General features: G+C 39.1%; 1 protein-coding gene across 1 annotated transcript in view; it reads left to right on the top strand.

Moving 5' to 3' along the window:
- The window catches only part of CCDC172 (coiled-coil domain containing 172), a 33,217-nt gene extending 18,447 nt beyond the window's left edge, over positions 1-14,770 (top strand). Inside the window, exons 7-8 of the mRNA XM_060767024.2 lie at positions 12,772-12,859; positions 14,738-14,770. Coding sequence (XP_060623007.2) covers positions 12,772-12,859; positions 14,738-14,770 — 121 coding nt within the window. The remainder of the gene's footprint in view (positions 1-12,771; positions 12,860-14,737) is intronic.
- Positions 14,771-23,192: the final 8,422 nt, after the last annotated feature.

The following is a 23,192-nucleotide window of genomic DNA, read 5'->3' as shown; positions in this document are numbered from 1 at the left end:
TCGATAGTTTCCGCAGTCTGTTCTTTCCCCTTTTTTGAAGAGGGTGATGATGGTGGCGTCCTTGAAATCTGCTGGGATTTTCTCGGTCACCCACACTTTTTCTATGAGCTGGTGGAGTTGGTGTGTTAGCTCAGGTCCTCCCTCTTTAAAGATTTCAGCAGGGATCCCATCTGGTCCACTGGCTTTGTTATTCTTCTGTTGGCTGATGGCATTGCTGACTTCTTCCAAACTAGGCAGTGCTGCAAGCTCATCCCTGGTTTGTTGTTGTGGGATTTGTGAGAGGACCTCTTCGGCCACATTGGAGCTGCGGTTCAGGAGGCTTTGGTAGTGTTCTTTCCAACGTAGTGCAATTGAGTTTTGGTCCTTCAGGAGTTTGGTTCCATCTGATGAGCGTAGAGGCTGTATGCCATGGTTTCTTGGTCCATAGATTACCTTTGTGGCTTTGAAGAATCCCTGAGCATTATGGGTATCTGCCAGGTGTTGGATTTCTTCGGCCTTCTTTGTCCACCAGATGTTCTTGAGTTCTCTTGTCCTTCTTTGGACCTCAGCTTTTGCACTAGCATAGATCTTTTTCTTAGCAGCACAGTTGATGTCTCTCTGCCATGCTTGGAAGGCTTTCCTTTTCTTGTCAATTAGCTGTTGAATCTCGATGTCATTTTCATCAAACCAGTCTTGATGTTTCTTGGCTTGGTATCCAATAGTTTCTTCGCAGGCTTGGATGATGGAGGTCTTCAGTTTGTTCCAATGTTCCTCAACATTTTCGGGGTGTTCTGTGGGTAGATGGTCCTTGAGTGCTGTTTGGAGATGGGCTCGCCTGGAGGGCTCCTGAAGGGCTTGGGTGTTCATTTTGCGCCTTGTCTTCCTTCCTTGGAGTCTGCGCTTGGGGGCGATCTTGATAGCCATCGAGGATCGAATTAGCCTGTGGTCGGTCCAGCAGTCGTCAGCACCTATCATGGCTCTTGTGAGGAGCACGTCACGGCGGTCTCTGGCGCGTGTGATTACATAGTCTAAGAGGTGCCAATGCTTTGACCGGGGGTGCTTCCATGATGTCTTGAACTTGTTTTTCTGGCGGAAGAGCGTGTTGGTGATGACAAGGTTGTGCTCCGCACATTTGGTGAGAAGCAGGATGCCATTTGAGTTGCTGTTTCCAACCCCGTCTTTTCCAATGGTCCCTGGCCACAGGTCGAAGTCTCGCCCGACTCTTGCATTGAAGTCCCCCAGGAGGATGATTTTGTCCTCCTTAGGTATCCCCGATAGGACGGTGTCCAGCTGACAGTAGAATTTCTCCTTGATGTCTTCGTCAGCATCTAGTGTTGGTGCATAGGCACTTATGATGGTTGCCCGTTGGTTTTTGGCAAGATCGATTCGGAGGGTTGAGAGTCGTTCGTTGATGCCAGTGGGTGCTTCGGACAGATGTTTCATCAGATCATTTCTGATGGCGAAGCCAACTCCGTGCATTCTTTGGTCTTTTTCGGGCAGTCCCTTCCAGAAGAAGGTGTAGCCTCCTTTTTCTTCCTTCAGCTGTCCCTCTCCTGCTCTCCGGGTCTCCTGAAGGGCTGCTATGTCGATGTTGAAGCGTCCCAGCTCCCTTGCAATGATGGCAGTTCTGCGTTCGGGGCGTTCACTGCCACTGTTGTCCATCAGAGTCCGTACGTTCCACGTACCGAAGTTCATTTTTCTTTTTTGGCCGCAGGGTGGTGACCCCACTGGACGCGGCAGTCCAGTCAGGGATGAGTGAGGCAGACTATGTTTGGGGCACCTTTTCTAGCCCCCTCCCCATGTGGGGTGAGCAGAGTGGGTCCTCAATAGGGCTGCTCAGTCGCGGATACAGCTGCCGAACTACTCAACTGCCTCGGACCTTGAGGTAGAACGACTGAGTCCGTACCCACCGCCCATGTGCCAGTCTGTGACTAGGGGCTTCCAGATTTCACAGTCCTGCCCCCGTCGCCACTCGCTGATCGCCATGGGACTTTGGTTGCTTGGTTTTTATTTTCTTTGGAAGACGCCTGTGCGTGGATTTTTTTAATGTGTGGAGGTCAGTGCACAGCTGATCAACACACAGACTTCACAGAGTGAGGTTCCACTGGTGATGTAGTTTAACACAATGACCGTGGCTTCTCAGTCTGTTGCAGCCTTCTTCCGCCTTCGCAGCCGTTGTAACATGTACCATGTTATCCTCCGCCTGCTCCGCCGTTGAGGTCTTTGGGTCTTCAGACTGTGCTTGGTCTGGAACCTCCCCCGCAGCCACTCCTGGGAGTGCACGACTCCAGTTGTTGTGCCTACAGGTTCATCGGAACACGCAAGCCCCCTCACCACGACAAGGTGACAGTCCATCGAGGGGGAATAATAATAATAATAATAATAATAATAATAATAATAATAGCTACTTTAGTTTTGTACCCCGCCTCCATCTCTCCGAAGGGATTCGGGATGGCTTCCATGGAGACAAGCCCAATTAACATAATTAAAATAAACATATTAAAATACATAAACAACAGCATAAAACAAAATAAAACATCATCATTATAACAAAATATAAAAACAACCATAGAAACAACAGCCAATGGACCTGAAATAATATCCAGTTTTTGGACACAGGTTGACGCTTTTGGACATCATTGAAAAATGATTTAAATGGGAAATCACCTTTATTTTACATAGATCTGTTCAGGTTTATTAATCTAAGAGAGAAGCATTTGTTTCCCCAAGTCCCCCAAAGATCTATGTGCCTTGAAGTGGACTTAGGGTGACCTTTTCATAGGGTTGTCCTGGCAAGATTTATTCCAAAGGCAGCTTGTTCTTGCCTTCCTCTCAAGATAATTAAGCAGATAGTCTTCTGAAATATCTGGGCCTGGGAGGAGCATAGATTCTTTCTGTACTTCTTGTAAGAAGTACTTTGTGATAGGAAAGATTATAGGAAACAGCTATATGTCACTAAAGTGAAGATGGAAAGATCCATATTAGCTTTCCACCTCTGAACAATAAATTGAGACATCTCATTTCCAATGACAGACATTTAGATGTGAATAAGAAAGTGGCAGCAATGCCAAAACTTCTGAGATTTATCAGACCATGAATGATACATAGTGATAATCAGCTTTGGATTTAGAGGAGCCATGGGAACAAATTTTAAAAGAAACCAAGAATGCTTCTCTGCATTGGATTTTAGACCAACCTAGAAACAATTCAGGGGTTACTCTGTGAAGTATGCGTTACACATTGCCAACGCTGGTATTTTGAGTTGGGCTGATTGGATTTTGGCTGATCTTTCTATATACTATACTATTTTGTTTTATGCATCTCTTATTACCAAATTAAGAAGGTATCACATCAATGGATCTGACAGGAAAACAATGCAGCAGGAGAGAGCCACATTTCCATATGAATTGGTTGACTGATTAAATTGTTCAATTTTTTATTGTTTGTTTTATAAGAACAATTTGTGCTGTGGAATCTCGTTAGAGTGTATTTTATTTGTTTTATTCAAAGACCAACAAAGAACTAATTAAATGTGGGATTACTTATTCACAAAGTACAGCTGATGAAACTGCATTACCAGCATAAATGGCATGTTGACCATGAACTATAAAACCAAGACCAAGTTTTAGGAGATGTTGTATTCTGGAAACTGTGGTAACTTGAAATGCAGATACTCCTGGCAAATATGTTACTAATATGGGCTCTAGGTTGTATACAGGCAATTAACATTAAAAATAACAATCTCCTCAGGATCACTTAATTCATCAAGGACATGAGACTAAACTTGGGAATTTAATTTGATTTACTTCTTACAAATTTCTAGTTGCATTGGATTGGTTTCTAGTGTTGTTCACAAAAACATGGCATCATTTGGTGTATTACTGTCTCGGAAGCATGGCAGATCTGCAAACTTTGCTTGTTGCAAGCATTGGGGCCTAGGTTTAATTTCATACCACATCATTTGCAGTTTCATGATTACTTCTTAACGTTCAGTGCAACATGCTGATCGCTCATTGTGAAAACGACAGAAGAGCAGAACTGCCCAATAACAAATCTCTGACTAGATTACAGAAATCTCAGTGGATAGGAAGAATAAATAAAAATAAATGTTTTTGGTTCATTTTGGTTCATTTTATACCTTGTGTAAAATGTTTTGTTTCAGGGTGACTGAAGTAATCAAAAGCATACATGGGAGATGTACACTAGTAGAAAGGAGGATTATTTTCTTGTGGTTATGCCATATTGAACAGAGGGCAGAGTAGTTGTCTTTCAAGGCCCCTTTCAGCTCTGTCATTCTATGATATTGCTTGTCAATTCACGACATGAACTATGGAATAATAATATCCATTGTGGGAGAGCTTCAGTTGTCTAGCCTTTATGTATCTATTCCATTGAACAGAAAAATCAGGTCACTCTCATCTAAGGTAGTGGGAAAGCTGAAAATAACATCGCCATCAGATATTGTACCATATGCATTTCCCCTAAATAATGGGCCTGTCAAGCGTGTTAGCAAGAGCCAGCATAGTGTAGTGGTGTGAGCATTGGACTACAACTTTGGAGGCGCTAGTATGAATCCTCGCTCAGCCATGGAAACCCAGTGGCTGATCTTGACAAGTCACACTCTCTCAGCTTCAGAGGAAGGCAATGGGAAACCTCTTTTGAACAAATCTTGCCAAGAAAAGCCATGAGAGGGTCGCCTTCAAGTTGCCATTAGTTGAAAATGACTTGAAGGAGCACAACAAAAAGAATGTTAGCTATAGTTTACTGGCATTTCTGAAAGTCAATGAACATATAAATTCTTTTGAAAAAAAGGTTTTTTTAAATTCCTTTCCCCATCTAATTGAATATATCATTACTGATAACTCTTCCACATAATTAGCACAGACTCCAGCATAGTTAAACAAGAATACTTGGGTACTTTTGAAGTTAACAGGGCTAAATGAGTTTAAATTCAAGTGTGATCCAGCAATACGTGTTCACTGACACTGGAATTTAAATTCTGATGGCCTCCTGCTATTACTCTCTGTCTTGCCAGTGACTGCCCTGGCCCTCAGCCAGCACTTAGCAGACAATCGTAAAGTAGACAGAAGGCTGTGACACCTCTATTGATAAGCATCACTGGCACACCAGAGCAGATACTGGACAGCATACACAGTCTGTAAACTATGACTGCAATAGTTATAAGGAAAAAGGGAAACCAGATTGGGATCAGGTGTGATCATTACTCCCAAATTCCCAGAGCACTCAAAGAAGAGCTATCAAATTAGGTCAGTGTTGTGTAGGGGGTAAATAAGATGGAGAGGTGGGCTGGGATGTTATATATGCAGTACGTGTGATCTATGTCTGAGCTTCAGTCCTTCCTTGACTTGTTTTGGAACAAAAGAGAAAGAAATTAGAACTGTCATATCATCTTAAAGAAAGAAAAAGATATTTATTGAAGACCTGACAGCTTAAAGAGCCTTTGAATTAACAATGACTCAGCCAGCTTTGCTACTGTCTGAAAGAGTATTTCCAAGATCCGACTGTACAAGCCAAGGCCTTCCCAGTACGGTTACCTTTTCCGTAGAACTCAGATGCAAGCTGAATCTTGAAGTAGGCTATAATAATTCTAAATGCCTAAATGAAGATTGCGAAACATTTTTCATGGAAATGTTTATATTCAGTTTCTATGCACTCATTAATTTAGAAAGGACAACTTAATAGTACATGACTAAGTGCAAGATAGGTCTAACCTGAATTTCCCCGTAATATTTGTCCTATAGTAATATCCAGATTTACGCTGCCCTTTCCTCATTTATATCAATAGGGACAAAAGGATTTACTTAGCATGAAAGAGAAGTCCTTTAAAGATCTCTCTGTCGAAGAACCTTTACACCAGCAAAAGAATATCAATATTTGGTGTATTTTGCTAAAATGCTTTCAATCTCACACCAGTTTTTGCAGGTTAGGTGTCACTACAGAGGATCAGAGGCTTTGAAGTGCCTTGCTTGTGAGAAAGCAATATTACAGTAACAAAATGCACTCCACTGACAGCAAAGATCCACAGAGCCTTAAAACAAAATGTAGTATGCTTTGAAGAAAGGCCATTATCCTACTGGATTATATGATCATGTGCCAGGACAAAATACTGCCTTATTTCCTGCCCTGAAAAATCAATTGCAGAATCCCACTGTATCCTCAGCATGCTAGTCACTGCTTCAAAACAGCTTTAACAACATACACAACTTTAAGGTGTTAAATATAACAGTCAAAGGAAATGTGTCATAAAGCACAGTTTTGTCAGCTAAGAAAAGTTTTTTTTGTTGGATCTTAAAACCTTTAAAATAAAACAGGACTATTTTGATCACCAACAGTTAACTATTTCTTCAGAGAATAAACTTTAAGTTAAATGCACCAATCAAAACCACTTGTTTTCATTTCTTTTCATTTGCTAATGCCAGCAACAGTGCATGTAGCGTGATCTTATTAGCATTATATCTTCTGTAAAGGGCATTTTTTCCTGTAACCAATATTCAGTTTGGGTTGCTGTGAGTTTTCTCTCCTGATGTTTCACCCACATCTATGGCAGGCATCCTCAGAGGTTGTGAGGTCTGTTGGAAACTAGACAAGTCAGGTTTATATATCTGTGTAATGTCCAGGGTGGGGAAAAGAACTGTTTGTTTGAGGCAGGTGTGACTGTTGCAACTGGCCACTTTGATTAGCATTGAATGGCCTTGCAGCTTCAAACCCTAGCTGCTTCCTGCCTGGACTCATTCGTTGGAAGGTGTTAGCTGGACCTGATTGTTTCATGTCTGGAATTCCCCAGTTTTCCAGGTGTCGTTCTTTAATTAAATCCAGTTGCTAGCTAAACCAGAGCTAGGAGAGAGAGAGAGAGAGAGAGAGAGAGAGAGAGAGAGGGAGATGCAGTGTGTGTGGAAGAGATGTAAAGAGAGAAAGAGGGTTTGACTCTTTTCACGTTTTGGTTTTGACTGGTCTTCTGACATCTTGCCACAGGGTACCAATGTCCTCAGTAAAAGAAACTTTGCCCGCTCCTTCTTTAAAGCACTTAAGTTTATTGCCCTGCAGAGGAAATGTATTTGCCAATACATAGTACTTAATATAATTATTATAATTGCTATTTGGAAAAGAAATTGTGTGAGCAGGGTTAGATAATCAAGATATGCAAAAATGTTTTATTGTAGATTACTCAAAAGCCATAGTTACTAGAAAGTGAAATAGATGCTTGATTTATTTTGACTTTTAAAATAGACCAGAGTTTGCATTGTCACATTATTCTCAGGTTTTAACCTGTAATAATAGGTTAAAACCTGATTTTCAGCCATACAAAGCCTGGTGTCACTTTGCTTGTTTTCAGATAGTTTTTTTTAATGTATTCTCTTTTCCACAATTTTTCTTACATAAGTCCATTGTAGAGAGAAATTTTGAACAAGGAATTGCTCTTTCTGCTGCATAAACTTTTGCTCTGTTTACAGATGTTTGGAAATCTAACTGATTTAGTATGAAGTTGGTTTATGCTTTAATATTGGAGGATTTTGTTTAGTTAACTAATCTGAAAGAACTGGGTTTGTTACTTACATTTCTTATTATAGAAAAATAAAGCTCATTATTAAAACTATGAAAGGAAAAATGACATTACATTCACATAAATCATCTAGGAAATATGTCCTCTAGAGCTTATCAAAGCCTTCATATTAAAAATAGATTGCCCGAGGCCATGATTCTGTTGGTTTTGAACAAATATTTTCGATTTAATTTTACGTTAAATGTTATAAGCCACAAATATCCATCTCTGGAATAATCTTTTGGATACAGAATGGGCTTCTGTAATAGCAATGTGCTCATTGATTTCCTAAAACGTCTTATGTCAATGCCCAGTGGGGTTATTATAGTTAGAATTGTGTCAGGATTTCATTTATGAACCCCAATTTTGAGTTTGTAATCCAGCAATAAAAACTTGCTCTAGGGCAAAGTCTGCATTGGAAATTTGTTTGGGAGTAATTCTCTTTCCATAAATGCTTACAAAGGAAACTTACTCCTGAAAAGCTATCGGTACATCCATCATTCCCTGTAGATTTCAATAGGTATGAGCACAACCAATATTAGTCTCTAGGTAGTTACATATTTCAGCTCTGAAGTCTGATGTTTTTGTCTTTAGCCATTCTTTTAATGTTATTTTCCTCATTAAAAAAAGTCAGTAACAACTTTTGTAAAAGTTTTGCTACACACTGAAATGAGACAGGTTAGGTACAGTACTCAAAAGTGTACTCATGATAAAGGACTGAACCAGGAACACCCACAAATCAATATTCTCTTATCACAAATCAATGTTCTCTTATCAACAGCTCTCTCAACTATATAACTATCTGATAAATAGAATATTTAAGCTGTTCTTCTGTTCAATATTATTTATAATAGCTTGTGTTGACTCTTCATGTTTAGGCACTAGTTCAAAATTGGCTCACACCACTACAATTCACATTTTGGGTATGTATGTGAAAGTACCTAGAAGTTCACCTCAGTTTTGTGAATTTTTGTAATTATCAAGTGACTGAATAGTTACTGTATATACTCAAGTATAAGCCTAGTTTTTCAACCCTTGTTTTAGGCTGAAAAAGTCTCCCTCGGCTTATACTTGAGTCAAAGTTATTTATTATTTTACTCTGTCGTTGTTGTTGTTGTTATTACATTTATTATTTTACTCTATTATTATAGTTATTATTTTACTTTATTATTATTACATTTATTATTTTATTTTATAAGTGTTATCATTAAATTTATTATTTTACTCTATGATTGTTATTATTGCATTTATTATTTCACTCTATTATTATTATTCCATTTATTATTTTACTGTCTTTATTATTATTGGAAGGATACGTAAGCGCATTTACATTGAAGAAGATTAGGGCAGTCTTATCTAAAATTACAATTCTATATAAATATTCAAAAACATTTAACCTACTGATGCCTCAATTAATGTAATTTTATTAGTGTCTATTTTCATTTTGAAATGAACCAGTAGCTTCTGAATTTCTCACCCTCAATTTATACTTGAGTCAATCTGTTTTCACAGTTTTTGTGGTAAAATTAAGTGACTCGGCTTACATTTGGGTCGGCTTATACTCGAGTATATACAGTACTTTTTAGGAGGTTTGAAGATGGAGGCAGTATCCAGCAAATGCCTTTGCTCGTCATTTATGAAGCTTGAGATTACTTTTCTGAGCTTGGACAGCACAAGTAAAATATGCTTGTTTGAAACCAAAAACCTTGATCTGATCCAGCAGGGCTATTTTGACATTGTGTAACAGTAATATAAGGGCTGTTGGGCCTGGTTGTGGCTAATATTAATGACACAGCTGAGTGCAGGTGCTCCATTATTCGAGACTACACTGCTGTGCCTTTCTAACTGGATAAAGTAGATGCACAGTTACATCAAGGAACAGGCGTGTATTGCTATAACTCACTGATAAGGCCTCATGATCTCTAGGAAGAAGGTGTCAGGTTCAATGTCTGGCCTTTCTAGGTAGACCTTGGAAAAATCCTGATAGAAAACCCAGGAGAGTCTAGTGTTCTGACTCAGCATAAGGTTACTGCCTATGCCTATTGCACACCTATGCAAATGTGATATGCCATTACATAATGATCATTTCAAATGATTATGCTCAATTCCTTTTGCCTAGCTGCAGGTCATAGAAAAAGTATTGGCGTCTTTAAAAGAAGGTTTCTGTAATTTCAGCCAGCAATGCAATTTAACTGGTTGAACAATCCTGTGGTAACCCAAAAGTGTGCTGGTAAAAAAGTAATGACCATGTCATACTTTGTAAATGGAGATAGAGTGTCATAGATCGATAAATATATATTAAAATCCATATACGAAGCTTGGTTTTTAGAAAATACTTCTTGCAATTTAAGGCTACATGCTCGCATTATGGTTAATATAAACATTATGTGCAGAAGAGCTATTGCCATGCCATATTAAAGTAGTAAAATATTGTTTATATACAAGGAAAACTTCTGAATCACCTTAAGGTTCAATTTATGGAAATTCTCAGCCCAGATCCAATATTGCAACAACTTAGATGTTACCAGAATATAACCCTTTCCTATATGGTTCCATTTGACAACCTTGAAGTATCTGATGACTCTAGACATTGTTCTTCTATTACCATGAATGAATTTAACACAACTTTACACTTACCTTCTATTTTACAGTCTCTTGGAAGGTGTGACAAAGACTGCAGTATAACTTTATTGCTGCATATACTATGGGCCATTAAAAGACCTGAAATAGTTTTTTCTTGGTCCAGCAAGTATCCACTTAAGCAAATATAATGGGTAGTATCCAGTATGTAGACTCCTACTTTTCAGAGCTCCTTTATTCCCTTGTAGAACACATTCCATATAAAGACACTTCTCCTGAAGTATCAGTCACCACTTCTGCTCCTCTTTCATTATTTGCTGGCCAGACGTTTTAATGAGCTGTCTGGTTGCTGTTCGATCCTGAGCTTGGAGACAAGTTCAGAGGCTGTATCGAATAAGCTAGAGCAAAATGAACATAATCCCCAAACTTTAGTAGGCTTCTCTTCATCAAACGACCATTAAAATTACCCTGCTTGCTGCAAATTCCTTTATTAAATATTTATGCAATGGTACTCTTCAACGTTTGCCTCTTTTCTGTACTTTACATATGCATTTTTTTTCAAATACCGCACCACAGTATCCCCATGTATTTTCCTATATTTCATAAACCTGTGTTTCGTGATGCATCTAAATATGGGACACCTCATTCCAATTTCAGAACATTAGAAACTCTTTCTGCCCTTTTCAAGTAGATGTAGTTAAAACCTGTCTAGCATGCAGCCTTTATTGTTGATATGCAGAACATTTCTGTTCAAAAATGGAATGGGTTAGAATATATATGGGTTCTTGCTCTTTTGAATTACTTCAGTTTTTATCCTCCATGGAAAGACCTTCCTTAAGTTTCTATAACAATGTAATATCATCGTAAATTAAAGGACACTGTTTTCTACTTGTAAGTGATGTTTTATGGAACAGTGATTCTCAGAGAACTCTAGGATTCTTTAGACATTTATCAGGGATTCCTCAAAAAGATTAATAATGGCAGACAATTTTCCTCGAATGACATTTTGCCTGCTAACAGCAATATTCAATTGCAACATGCAGTTTCAGGAAAGGGCCATAGCTCAATGGTTACCACATACTTTGCATGCAGAATGCCCAGGTTCAAGTCTTGGTATCAGTGGATAGGCAGAGAAAGATTTCTGCCTCAAATTCATTGCAGAATCATTCCCAGATAGTGTTATAATGGTAGGTGGACTAGTAGTATGATTCAATCTAAAGTGACATCGTATATTCAGACCATGCTTTTATTATGCCCTAGATCAGTGGTTCTCAACCTGTGGGTCCCCAGCCTTCAGCTCCCAGAAATTCTAACAGCTGTTAAACTGGCTGGGATTTCTGGGAGTTGTTGGTCAAAACATCTGGGGACCCACAAGTTGATAACCACAGCACAAGATGAAATAGTATCCTATGTCTTGATTCACTTGCTAGTCGCAACCAGAGTACATTCATTAAAACAACTGAAGCTTTACCTCCATTATTCTTACCATAATTCTTATCGTTTCTAGAGTTGGGACCAAAGAATGGATTTAGGCTCTTGCAAATCTTTTAGCATTTCTACTCCATGATGGATGCACAGTAATTTAAAGAAGAAAAATAAAGGAAGTCATTGCAATAAAATGATTATGACTCACAGTCTATTTTCCCATTTCCATTGATATTTCTGAATGCATGTGTGTTCAGCATGATGATCTAGCAATACACATTAAATAACATAGGCTGCTTTTTGGCATGGCTAATTGTATACATTTGTCTTATGATTGTAGCATAATGCACACATGTCCCTGTTCTTGCCATATGGCAGCAGTAGAGCACAACCTCTGCTTGGATTGTGATCCCAATACTCTAGGCAGGGCACAAAAGTCCAGCAAGTTATGAGAACTTATGTCACTGAATGCAACACAGAGGCTACATAGGATAGAGGTAGATATAGACATGTAGATAAGTTACTGGCAATAAAAGCACATCAAACACTACATAATTTTTGATGGTAGCAGTTAAATAGTTACGAAAAAGTATTATGAATAAATGTGTCCCCTAGATTTTATTAAAATAAATGGAAGGACAGACATACTACTGAATACCCATTACTTGTAATATGTGCCATAAAATCCTGCTGCATGACCTAATTTGCCGGCAGTTGGAAATAGAGGAATGGAAACCCTTGAGAAAGAAAATAATCAATGAGCAGAGAAAATCACCAATTTTGGGAACAAGGTTCAAATCTTTAGATTAAAGGAATTTTTGTGATTTGACTTTATTTCTACCATAGATTATAATATGCACACCACCTACAAAGATAAATTATAGCCTGGTAAGTCAAGTTTGTCTTGGAGAGATGTATATTCTTCTCCATGGAGATTGTCTAATTTCCTCACTTCACTAAACAATTGCTGGTGCTATCCAGTGATTTATGCAGACTTGGATAATACAGTTTACATCAGAGCATGCAATCTACCAAACCTTGATCCTGATTTATAACTGGACGTTGACATGCGATCCACACATTTCTGGAGAACTTGCAGGAGTTTGCTGGGACTCTGCTAAGAAGATCAAGGTTAAATTAAAAACTAGGGCTGTGGTAAAGAGAAAGGTGCAGCCATCAGCCTCACTATATCAGGTACTTTGTTTTCTTTCTAAATGTTGGCACAGGCTTAAAAAGGAATTGGAAAGTTACAAAGAAAATGAAATGGAAAATGCCTGTGCGGCTCTTCAAACGGAAATTGAATTTCTGCAGATGGTATGCCCTTTTAACTTAACATTTATCATGTTTGATCATTCTGGTTGGGAAGATTCTATTATTCTGCACTTACAATACTTCTGTATAAACAATATACTAGCAGACAGGTGGAACTACTTTGCCCTTCAGACAGTGATCTCTAGTTCTCATTAAACCCATGCCATTCCCTTAAGGTTTCATGACTTTCATGCAGTTTGTAGTTTTGGGAAGGACAGTGCTGAGACAGAAGGCAGGTACTTCCACATCCCCAGTCCCTGTTTGTTGAAGTATGTTCTAGGGAATACAAAGATGAAATGAATGCAGTCTATAGAAAGGACATACACCAAACCAATTGAAAGGGAAAAGAAGCGGAAGGTCACAACAAGAGGCAATAGGAAATCCAGTGTGATATCCATACCATGATAAAACTCTTTAAAAATCTAGGGCTCAGCTTGCCAAACTGTGAACTGAGAAATCTATTTAAACTTTTTACGGCAACAAAGTACATAAGTTCTTATGTTTATACCATATTCCCTACTTTCTTTCTCTTTCTTAAAGTAGTCTAAATATATGTGTCTTCCCTTCAACTCATTAAAAAGGAAATTATTCTGTTTTATAGCATACCTTCCAATATTCAACACTGTTTAACAATTAGCAATTTTTGCATACATAGGCCTTATAAGAGCGTCATACAGATATCCTCGTCCCCTTCTGCACCTTTTAGAAGATAATTAGAGACTTAACATATTGCTGGTCTGCACATTTCATCTCCCATATGAATGAAGCAGTTTAATGTCTTCTTCCTTTCAACATCTATAATATGTAGAATAACTCTTGGGAGTGGCACATTACTATCTATGCTGAAGAAGAAATGATACAGCACTGAAGTACTGTTGAACTTCAAGTCCCAGTACTCTTCACCATTTGTCTATGCTAATTCCTGGGATTTGCCCACCAACAACAGTTGGAAAGTCAGATGAATTCCACCTCTGCTCTGAAAAAAAGTCTTCTTTACTATATAATCTTATATCCATTCATATTCCTTGCACTGTGGGTGGTCTCTTGCTGTTAGCCACCTTCTGCCAACCTAGCAGTTCAAAAACATGTAAATGTGAGTAGATCAATAGATACCACTTTGGTGTGAAGGTAACGGCGCTCCATGCAGTCATGCTGGCCACATGAACTTGGAGATGTCTACGTACAACTCTGGCTCTTCGTCTAAGAAATGGAGATAAGCACCACCACCCCAGAGTTGAACATGACTAGACTTAATGTCAAGGGGAAAGCTTTACCATAACCTTTATTGCACTGCTACATCACTATAGGGGATAGAAATCTGCTAGCTTTGCAGGGGATATGAACTATTTCTCACATGGAAGTACCATCTATTGGTTGTGTTTAGGCATTTTGCTATTGTGGAATTTTTGTTCATAGTCAAGGGGAGAATGAGCCCATTTTCCCACCAATGGAACCTAGTAGGAAGAGACGGGCTCATTTTTGGTGGGTGGACTTCTATTCCGTGGTTGCTTTAAAGATGAAAGGAGGTAAGATTAATAGGTGGATGACTATATACAACTCAGAGAACCAGCCCTTAGGGAAGTGGTTTTCAACCTGTGGGTCCCCAAATGTTTTGCCTTCAACTCCGAGAAATCCTAACAGCTGGTAAACTGGCTGGGACTTTTGGGAGTTGTAGGCCAAAGCACCTGGGGTCCCACAGGTTGAGAACCACTGCCTTGATGGGTTTAACAGGGTGGGTTGCAAAGGAATAAAAATAGCCTTATGGTCCTTATAACTTGTTCCCCACTATGCGGACAGACTATATTCTGAACTAAGTTTTTTATGTAGAATGTAGAGGGAGTACTCTGACAATTAACTATTTTCCACTTTTTTTTGTTGCAGAAATTGTTACCAAAAAAATCCTACTCCAAATAAGTAACATACGGTGGATTGATTCAAATGTCACAGAAACAAGTCTTTATAGCATTTGGGGAAAACAGTGTTTTTGTAAGTCTTTGTTGTCAAATTTATCATCCTGCTAGACAAACAAGGAGTTCTATTTTTCACAGCACATATTATATCTTTTCTTTGGGCTGTTTCATTAGCATGGGTGTCTAGCAACTGTAAACAAATCATTTTCCCTTTGTGGTGAATTTTTTGGCAGTGTTCCCATGTCCATATCCAACAGTAAAAGCCTGTCTAGATTCAGTTTTCACCAAGTCTGGCATAAATACATAATTCGACAAAGCATGGACCTTGTCATTCTCTTCGTAATCTTTGTGTATGTGCAAATCTCCCTGTGCTTCAAGATTCATCCTCCTACATTTGATTCTAAACTGGGAAAGGTAAATTGTGATGTTTGCTTTGAGGCAATGTTGCCCCAAAAAACCAGCAGTAGACCCCACCCGACAATTTCATGCTGGTATCTCAAAAGAATTTTTGAATTTTTGACAGATATCTTTCAACAAGAATTTGAAAAAATATGTTGTACCCCAGCTTCCAGAATACCTCTTCCAGCACAATTGGCAATTTGGGCTAAGGGATTCCTGTAGTCTCCGAAAGTTCCCAAACTCTGGGTAGTGTTGAAGTTTGGATATTTACTTCTTTTAGATTTTGCTTGCATAAAATTTTATAAGATATCAAATGGTTAGTTTACATTTAATAATCAAATATTAAGTTTTCAGCTTACTTAATAATCCCTATTATTAAAACAGATATTTTCATCTGAGTGCTTGTCATTCTCTTATTTAAATATATATACATTTATATAAACTTTCAGATGGTACTTACAATATATTAATTTCATGCATTTTTCATTCCCCCAGTTCCCCCCTCCCAAATAGCTTCAAAATGCTATAAAACACAACTGTTTGGCCCCCACAATTCCAAGACGCCCCCCACAAAAAACCCCAAATGGGACAAAAATAGAATCAAAATGGATACAACATCACCCACAAGTGTGCTGGTACACCTCTTGTAGTATGAAAAATGGAACCTTCCCCCCCCCCCCCCCCCACACACACAGTTTCCCCTCAGGTTTAGTGACATGCTAACTTATTGACTGATTGATATGACATAGGTCTTCATACAGTATAATTGAAGAACTTTGATTCCACTTTAATTACTATAGCTTCATCCAATGGAATCCTGGAAATATTAGTTTCATGAGACTCTTGAACACTTTGGAAGGGAATTCTAAACACTGCCCAAATTTACAAATTCCAGGATTCCATTAGATCAGTGGTTCCCAATCTGTGGTTCACAAGAATGAAAATATGGTCCGCGGCCCCACCATTACTACACCATTATCTTGAAACCATGTGGCAAAGAGAGCAACTGGTCTCACGAAACCCTCTTATCATGCTGAGTCAACAGGGATGTTGGGAGGGGAAAGGCTGACTACCTATCAAATATTACTACTACCACTACATCAGCTCTAGATTATTAAATATGATTTTCTGTGGGCGAGCAGATGGTGACTACTGGATGACAAATGTTCTGTATCAGAAATTAGAGCTGATGTGGTCTATCCAATGCAGTTTTCTGAATCAGCACCACAAATAACCAAACTGAATCTAAAGTTGACCCAAAACTGATTCGTAACCCTTTTGGTACTAACGTTGGAGAGTGATCCCTGGTTAAGTAGTCCCTGGTCAAAATGGTACCTGGGCAAGTGGTCCCTGGTAAAAAAAAAAATTGGGAACCACTGCATTAGATGGTGTTATGGCAGTTAAAAATGTATCAAATTGCTGTAACTGTGCAAGACAATTCAGTCATTGTGCAAAGAATGCCACATCTGTCTTAGCAAATGGAGCACTTTACTAAATAGAAGTCCACAGGCAGAGCATGAAAGCCACTGCTGTCTCTTCCAAAAGTGTATGGAATCTCAAGTTTCTTCATAACATAAACTGGCTGTAGATGATACTTCTAGCCCAGATGAGATCCTCACCCACACATGATTAATCATCTTTGTGAAGCTTTCCTAACTATAATCATACCAGGAAATGAGAGGTGGCAACCCATAGCTATGGCTGGTTTATGAACTTAACTGAATCTTCAAAAATCATTTTTCTGATTTCTATGTCCTATAGAATGATTCAGGTTTGAGTTGGAGCACCTATTAGTTGAACACTTGGTCCAACTGTTCATCTTAACAAAGCATTTCTAGTAGCAGCAGACAGTGGTTAGTCTTGTAAACACCATCCATTTGAGATCCATGTTTTCATAATGGCCAAATGCTAGATAATGTACTTTTGCATGAAAAATAACATTTCAAAAGCAAGTGAAATTACCACAATTCACAAAATGAATAGATTTTTCAAAATCAGTGTAACCACAAAATATGATATGGCTACATAGAACTGTGATCATATAAATCATATTGAGCGGAACAAATCACTTAGTGGCAAAAATATTACAACAGCAGTTAAAACAAATATTTATTAAATGTGAGTTAAGTTTATAATGACTTATTTTCTATTTAAAAAGGTTAAATTAGTCACCACTGTTTTATCCATACAACAGTCAAAAGCTGATTTAATCTATTCGTGCATAAAGTGTGTATGTGTGTGCAATTTTTAAATCAACGATGAGTAATTCTTGAAATAATGAGGAAAGAAAAGATGGATCTTACGTCACTTTCAATTAGAATGCTGGAGAACAGAACATTTCCAAATTGCTATGAAAACATGGGATTATTAGCAATGCACCAGATATCCTGAGCAAAGTAAAATGTTTATAAATGAAAGTCAGTAGATTTGATTTAAAAAGAAAAGATTAAGGACATCAATCTTCTAAATATCTTTGCAAATGAAGAAATGTTGAAAAATTCTACATTGGCAAGGAAAGAAAGGCAAAATGGGTATTGTTTGCATCAATGTAAAATAAATAATGGATCAATGTCTTATTTTGGTGTCCTCTGTATTTTTACTGCTTAACTGCTCTTTCTGTCATGCTATGTAATTCACTCAATTGGACATCAATTAATAACCTTGCTATTTGAATATGGGGCTGTCTACATTAGACTGGATGACCTTCAGATGCTTTTAGATGTATACTTATAACTTACATCACTCTTTTATGTATCAATGTCAAACTTTCACTTGACTTTGTCTGATTTCTAATATGACACCAGATGCTCAACAAGGAATCTTAGTCTTTGATGAAGTATTGGAACTATGCATGTTAGAAAGACCTGACTCTGACTGCCATACCTACCTTCTCTCATTCTTCTGCCAGCCCCAACTCGAACCTCCTTGACAATAGCCTCAAGCTAGTCCTTAATTGTAAAATGTCCACCACATTCTTTAAAAAGAAATGTGGGACTTGCGGAGGCAAACTCCCAGACTCAGACTGCCACAGCATGTGCCTGCTGTGCCTGGGTGAAGGCCATATTCCCAAGTCCTGCTGGTAAATGGAGCACCTCTTGATGCTCCATCTTCTCAATTCAGGAGGACTGTAGAGAGAGGCATCTTTAGAGATGTTTAATTAATGCAGAATAAACCAGGAAACCCTGAGTTACTCTGAATTATTTCACTTTTACCTGTGGCATTGTTTGGATGCCTCAGATAAAAAGTGAGATAGGTCCCATGTTTTGGGCCTGTCTGGAAGGGCTTGTCTGGGTTTTGGGCCTGTCTGGGTTTAGTTTGGGGGGACGGACGACGACTTCTATTCACAGACCTAATTTAATCTATGTTTGGATCCAATCATGCCAACAAAAATTCACAGTATTTTGATTTATGCTGTTGAAACCAAAGGTAATTCTTGGTCTTTATTTTTAATGGACTATGAATCCTATTCTGTTCAAATACTCAGAACCAATGTGTGGATTCAAAATGTTAGACATCAACAGCCATAACTTTAACATCTGGCACCAGATTGTTGATCTCAAGGCCCTAGTTGAACAATAGAATATGCAAGCCTGAAATCTGCTCACCCATTATTAGTGGAGTTCCTTGTTTTCAACACCTATGTGAAACTGTGAGAAAAGAAATCAAGAGAATACTATGTTGATGTTATCACAGTCTCTCTTTTTGAACTGATGCCAAGCAGACTGGAAATTTTGAATTTTTATCAGACACACTCATGGATTGGAGTGAACTGACACCTTGAAACTTAGAGCCGCCGCAAACTAGCCTCCTACGGGAGCAAACTGTGCCAGCACGTCCATGATGTCATGAGACTCCGCCTCTCTCCCCGCCCCTTTCTCTGCCTCTTTCTCCGTACCAGCGTGGTTTTTCCTTTGCAAGGGCAGCATTGCCACCGTACTCTCGTTGTTGACAGAATTCAACAATGAGAGTATGCTGGCAATGCTGCCCTAGCAAAAGAAAAACCACGCTGGCACAGAGAAAGGGGCGGAGAAAGGGGCGGAGAGAGAGGCGGAGTCTCATGACGTCATGGACATGCTGGCACAGTTTGCTCCCGCAGGAGGCTAGTTTGCGGCGGCTCTTAGAATCATAGAATCAAAGAGTTGGAAGAGACTTCATGGGCCATCCACTCCAACCCCCTGCCAAGAAGCAGGAATATTGCATTCAAATCACCCCTGACAGATGGCCATCCAGCCTCTGTTTAAAAGCTTCTAAAGAAGGAGCCTCCACCACACTCCGGGGCAGTGAGTTCCACTGCTGAACGGCTCTCACAGTCAGGAAGTTCTTCCTCTTGTTCAGGTGGAATCTCCTCTCTTGTAGTTTGAAGCCATTGTTCCGCGTCCTAGTCTCCAGGGAAGCAGAAAACAAGCTTGCTCCCTCCTCCCTGTGGCTTCCTCTCAAATATTTATACATGGCTATCATATCTCCTCTCAGCTTTCTCTTCTTCAGGCTAAACATGCCCAGCTCCTTAAGCCGCTCCTCATAGAGCTTGTTCTCCAGACCCTTGATCATTTTAGTCGCCCTCCTCTGGACACATTCCAGCTTGTCATTATCTCTCTTGAATTGTGGTGCCCAGAATTCAACACAATATTCCAGGTGTGGTCTAACCAAAGCGGAATAGAGGGGTAGCATTACTTCCCTAGATCTAGACACTATGCTCCTATTGATGCAGGCCAAAATCCCATTAGCTTTTTTTGCTGCCACATCACATTGTTGGCTCATGTTTAACTTGTTGTCCACGAGGACTCCAAGATCTTTTTCACACGTACTGCTCTTGAGCCAGGCCTCCCCCATTAGACCCCTTCCACACAGCTATATAAAATCCATGTTGAACTGGATTATATGGCAGTGTGGACTCAGATAATCTGGTTCAAAGAAGATATTGTGGATTATCTGCCTTGATATTCTGGGTTATATGGCTGTGTGGAAGGGCCCTTAGACCTCTTCTACACTACCATAAAAAATCCAGATTATTTGCTTTGAACTTGATTATATGGCAGTGTAGACCCATATAATCCAGTTCAAAGCAAATAATCTGGATTATATGGTAGAGTAGAAGGGGCCTTACATCTGACAAGACCTGGAACCTTGTTGGACAATGTAATCTCTGGTATGGGAACATCTTTAGATCCTATATCCTGAAGTTGCAACTGTGATGCTCTTTCCTGGAACAGTGTGACCTGCCTGTTGCAAAACACTCTATAGATTGTCCTTGAAGAATGTTTGGAAAATACAGTTATTGTAAAATATTGCAACACATTGCTCTCTGATGTGCACTAACAGAATAAAGCCGTATCAATGCCACCAATAAAAAGTAAAGTCGTGCGTTAATCCCACCAAATGGGATCACCAAAAAATGTAAGGAAGTTCCTAGACTGCTATTAAATTAAACTGCCACCAATATGTTTAGAGACGCTGGTCTTAAAGTCTCTGTTTATCCCTATTTGCGTTGTGAGGTAACTTTGGTAGAGTGGAATGCACCGAACGTAAAATCAATGGAGGAGGCAGATTTAAAATACAAAGAGAACAAGTTTATTGTTAAACAAAGCGTAATTGTTGCAATATTGAGATGTTGAGCTTGGCATATGCTTGATGGTTACAATATGGCTTGGTTGAGATACATTCAGGCTTTAGATGTTACAATTTTATAAACTCCTTCTTCAGTGAAGTGCTTTATTATTTCAGTGTTCCCTGTTGTGAATATTCACACTGTTTGTCCTATACCGGATCAAACCACTGATCTCCAGTCTTCCACTACTGGCGATCCTAAAACCCCCTCTGTTAGATTCTTTTTAACTCAAGCAATCTAACGAGGTTTCCCTTCAGCTCCCTTGCTGAAGAAATATTCACAAACACTAAAACTAACTGAATCTATACTGCTTCACACCACAGAGCCCTAACTGTCTCTGCTCCTCCTCTCAGGGTCTCATCCTCCTGACTGAAAATTAACTGACACTTTCAAACCTTTTTCCCTTTAAGCTCCGCCCACCTCCTCTTCTGCCTTGTCTCCATGGCAACCTATCTCTCACAGCTAGGACATGGCAACCAATGTAAAACATAAATACAGTTTAAACACATTATAAATAACACTTTATAATAAACATATCTCTACACCTTCCCCCCCAGAAAAATTATTTTTGGACCATTCTCAATCCTAGAATGGCAAAAATAATTCCACATATTATCCAACAATATATACATATACAACAATTCTGAAAGGGAAACATATTATGGTTAAGTACATTTCAATTACACATACATACAAACCTTTAACCTATGGAATCCTAGATAAGGCGTCCGCAACTATGTTTCGTTTACCTGAAACATGTTTAATTTCAAATATAAAATCCTGTAAACATAAACTCCATCTCAACAATTTGTTATTCGTACTTTTTACATTATCTAGCCATCTGGCTTCTGTACTAACACTATAGGTGAAGCTTAAGAGTTAACCGATGGAGCAATAATACCTAGGTCCAACATTTCTCTAATCTCCTTTTCAATACATTCATTAATTCTCCCCGTGACCCTGTAGGGTGGAGATACTATAGGAGTGGCATCACCGGTGTTTATTTGATGCTGGACTCCTTGGACCTTTCCTGGCAAATCCGAAAATATGTCTATATATTTACTTAAAACTTCTACAATCTCTCTACGCTGTGGTTGGGACAATTCTATGTTCATATCTACCCGATCTAAATTTTTGTATTGTTCACGATCACCCTCCCAAAAAGAAAAGGGACCGGATTCCTCTTCCGAAACAACAAAACATACATTCGCAGATCTTACAACATAAGGCTTTAACATGTTTACATGGACTCTTCTTTCTACATTGGAATGTTCATCAAAAATATCATAGTTTATGTGGTTGTGCTTTCTGATGATCTTCCAGGGTCCAGACCAATCCAATTGAAGTTTGTTGGTTTTGTTGGGAGATAAAAATAAAACTTCATCTCCGATGTTGAAGATCTTTGGTTTAGCAGTAGAGTCATAATAGTCTTTTTGTCTCTGCTGAGCCGCAAGTAAATGTTCTTGAGCAATGTCTCTAGCTAGCTGCATTGTTGCTTGAAGATCCTTCAAATACTCCGACACTGGAACTGGATCTGTCGCCGGACTTTCTTCCCAATATTCTCTTATCAGGTCTAACGGACCACGAGCTTTCCTTCCATATAGCAATTCAAATGGACTGTAGCCAGTACTGTCATGAGGGACGGTCCTGTAGGCGAATAACAGTTGTTGCAATTTGACGTCCCAGTCGTATGGCTTCTCTTGACTGTAAGACTTTATCATTTTGACTAAAGTCTTGTTCATATTTTCAACTAGTCCATTTGTCTGTGGATGATAAGCTGTTGAAGTCAGGTGTCTAATACCACATAACTCAAGCAATTTTGACATAAGTCTGGAAGTAAACTGGGTTCCCAAATCCGAAACCAATTCTCTAGGATAACCAGTTCTTCCCCAAATGGATAACAGGGCATTTGCAATTGTTGTCTCGATGTTAGTCAGAGCTACAGCCTCTGGATATCTTGTGGCGTAGTCAATCATGGTTAAAATGTATCGGTAACCACGTCTGCTTGGTTTACAAAGAGGCCCCACTATGTCAATGCCTACTCTGTAAAATGGTTCTCCAATTATTGGCATAGGGATCATAGGAGCTTTAACTTTATCCCTTCCAGTACTCAATCTCTGGCAGATGTCACAAGACTGGCAAAACTCTTTGATCCTCTGGAACATGCCAGGCCAATAAAAGTTCTTAGTGATTCTCTTCGTGGTTTTCCTCACACCCAAATGTCCACCTTGAGGGTTTTCGTGTGCCACCCTCATCAGCTGTTCTCTAAAACTTTGAGGCACTACAATTTGACTACATGTTACTGATCCTTCTGTCGAGTTCACACTTCTGGTTTCTCTATATAAGACACCATTCTTTAACACAAACTCGGAGGGCTGTTCTTTTGCCGATACTGTGGGGTTTTGAGCTAAAGCGAATAGAG

Source organism: Anolis sagrei, chromosome 3 (genome assembly GCF_037176765.1).
Source record: "Anolis sagrei isolate rAnoSag1 chromosome 3, rAnoSag1.mat, whole genome shotgun sequence".
NCBI lineage: Eukaryota > Metazoa > Chordata > Lepidosauria > Squamata > Dactyloidae > Anolis > Anolis sagrei.
This window is presented reverse-complemented; position numbering and strand designations above follow the sequence as displayed.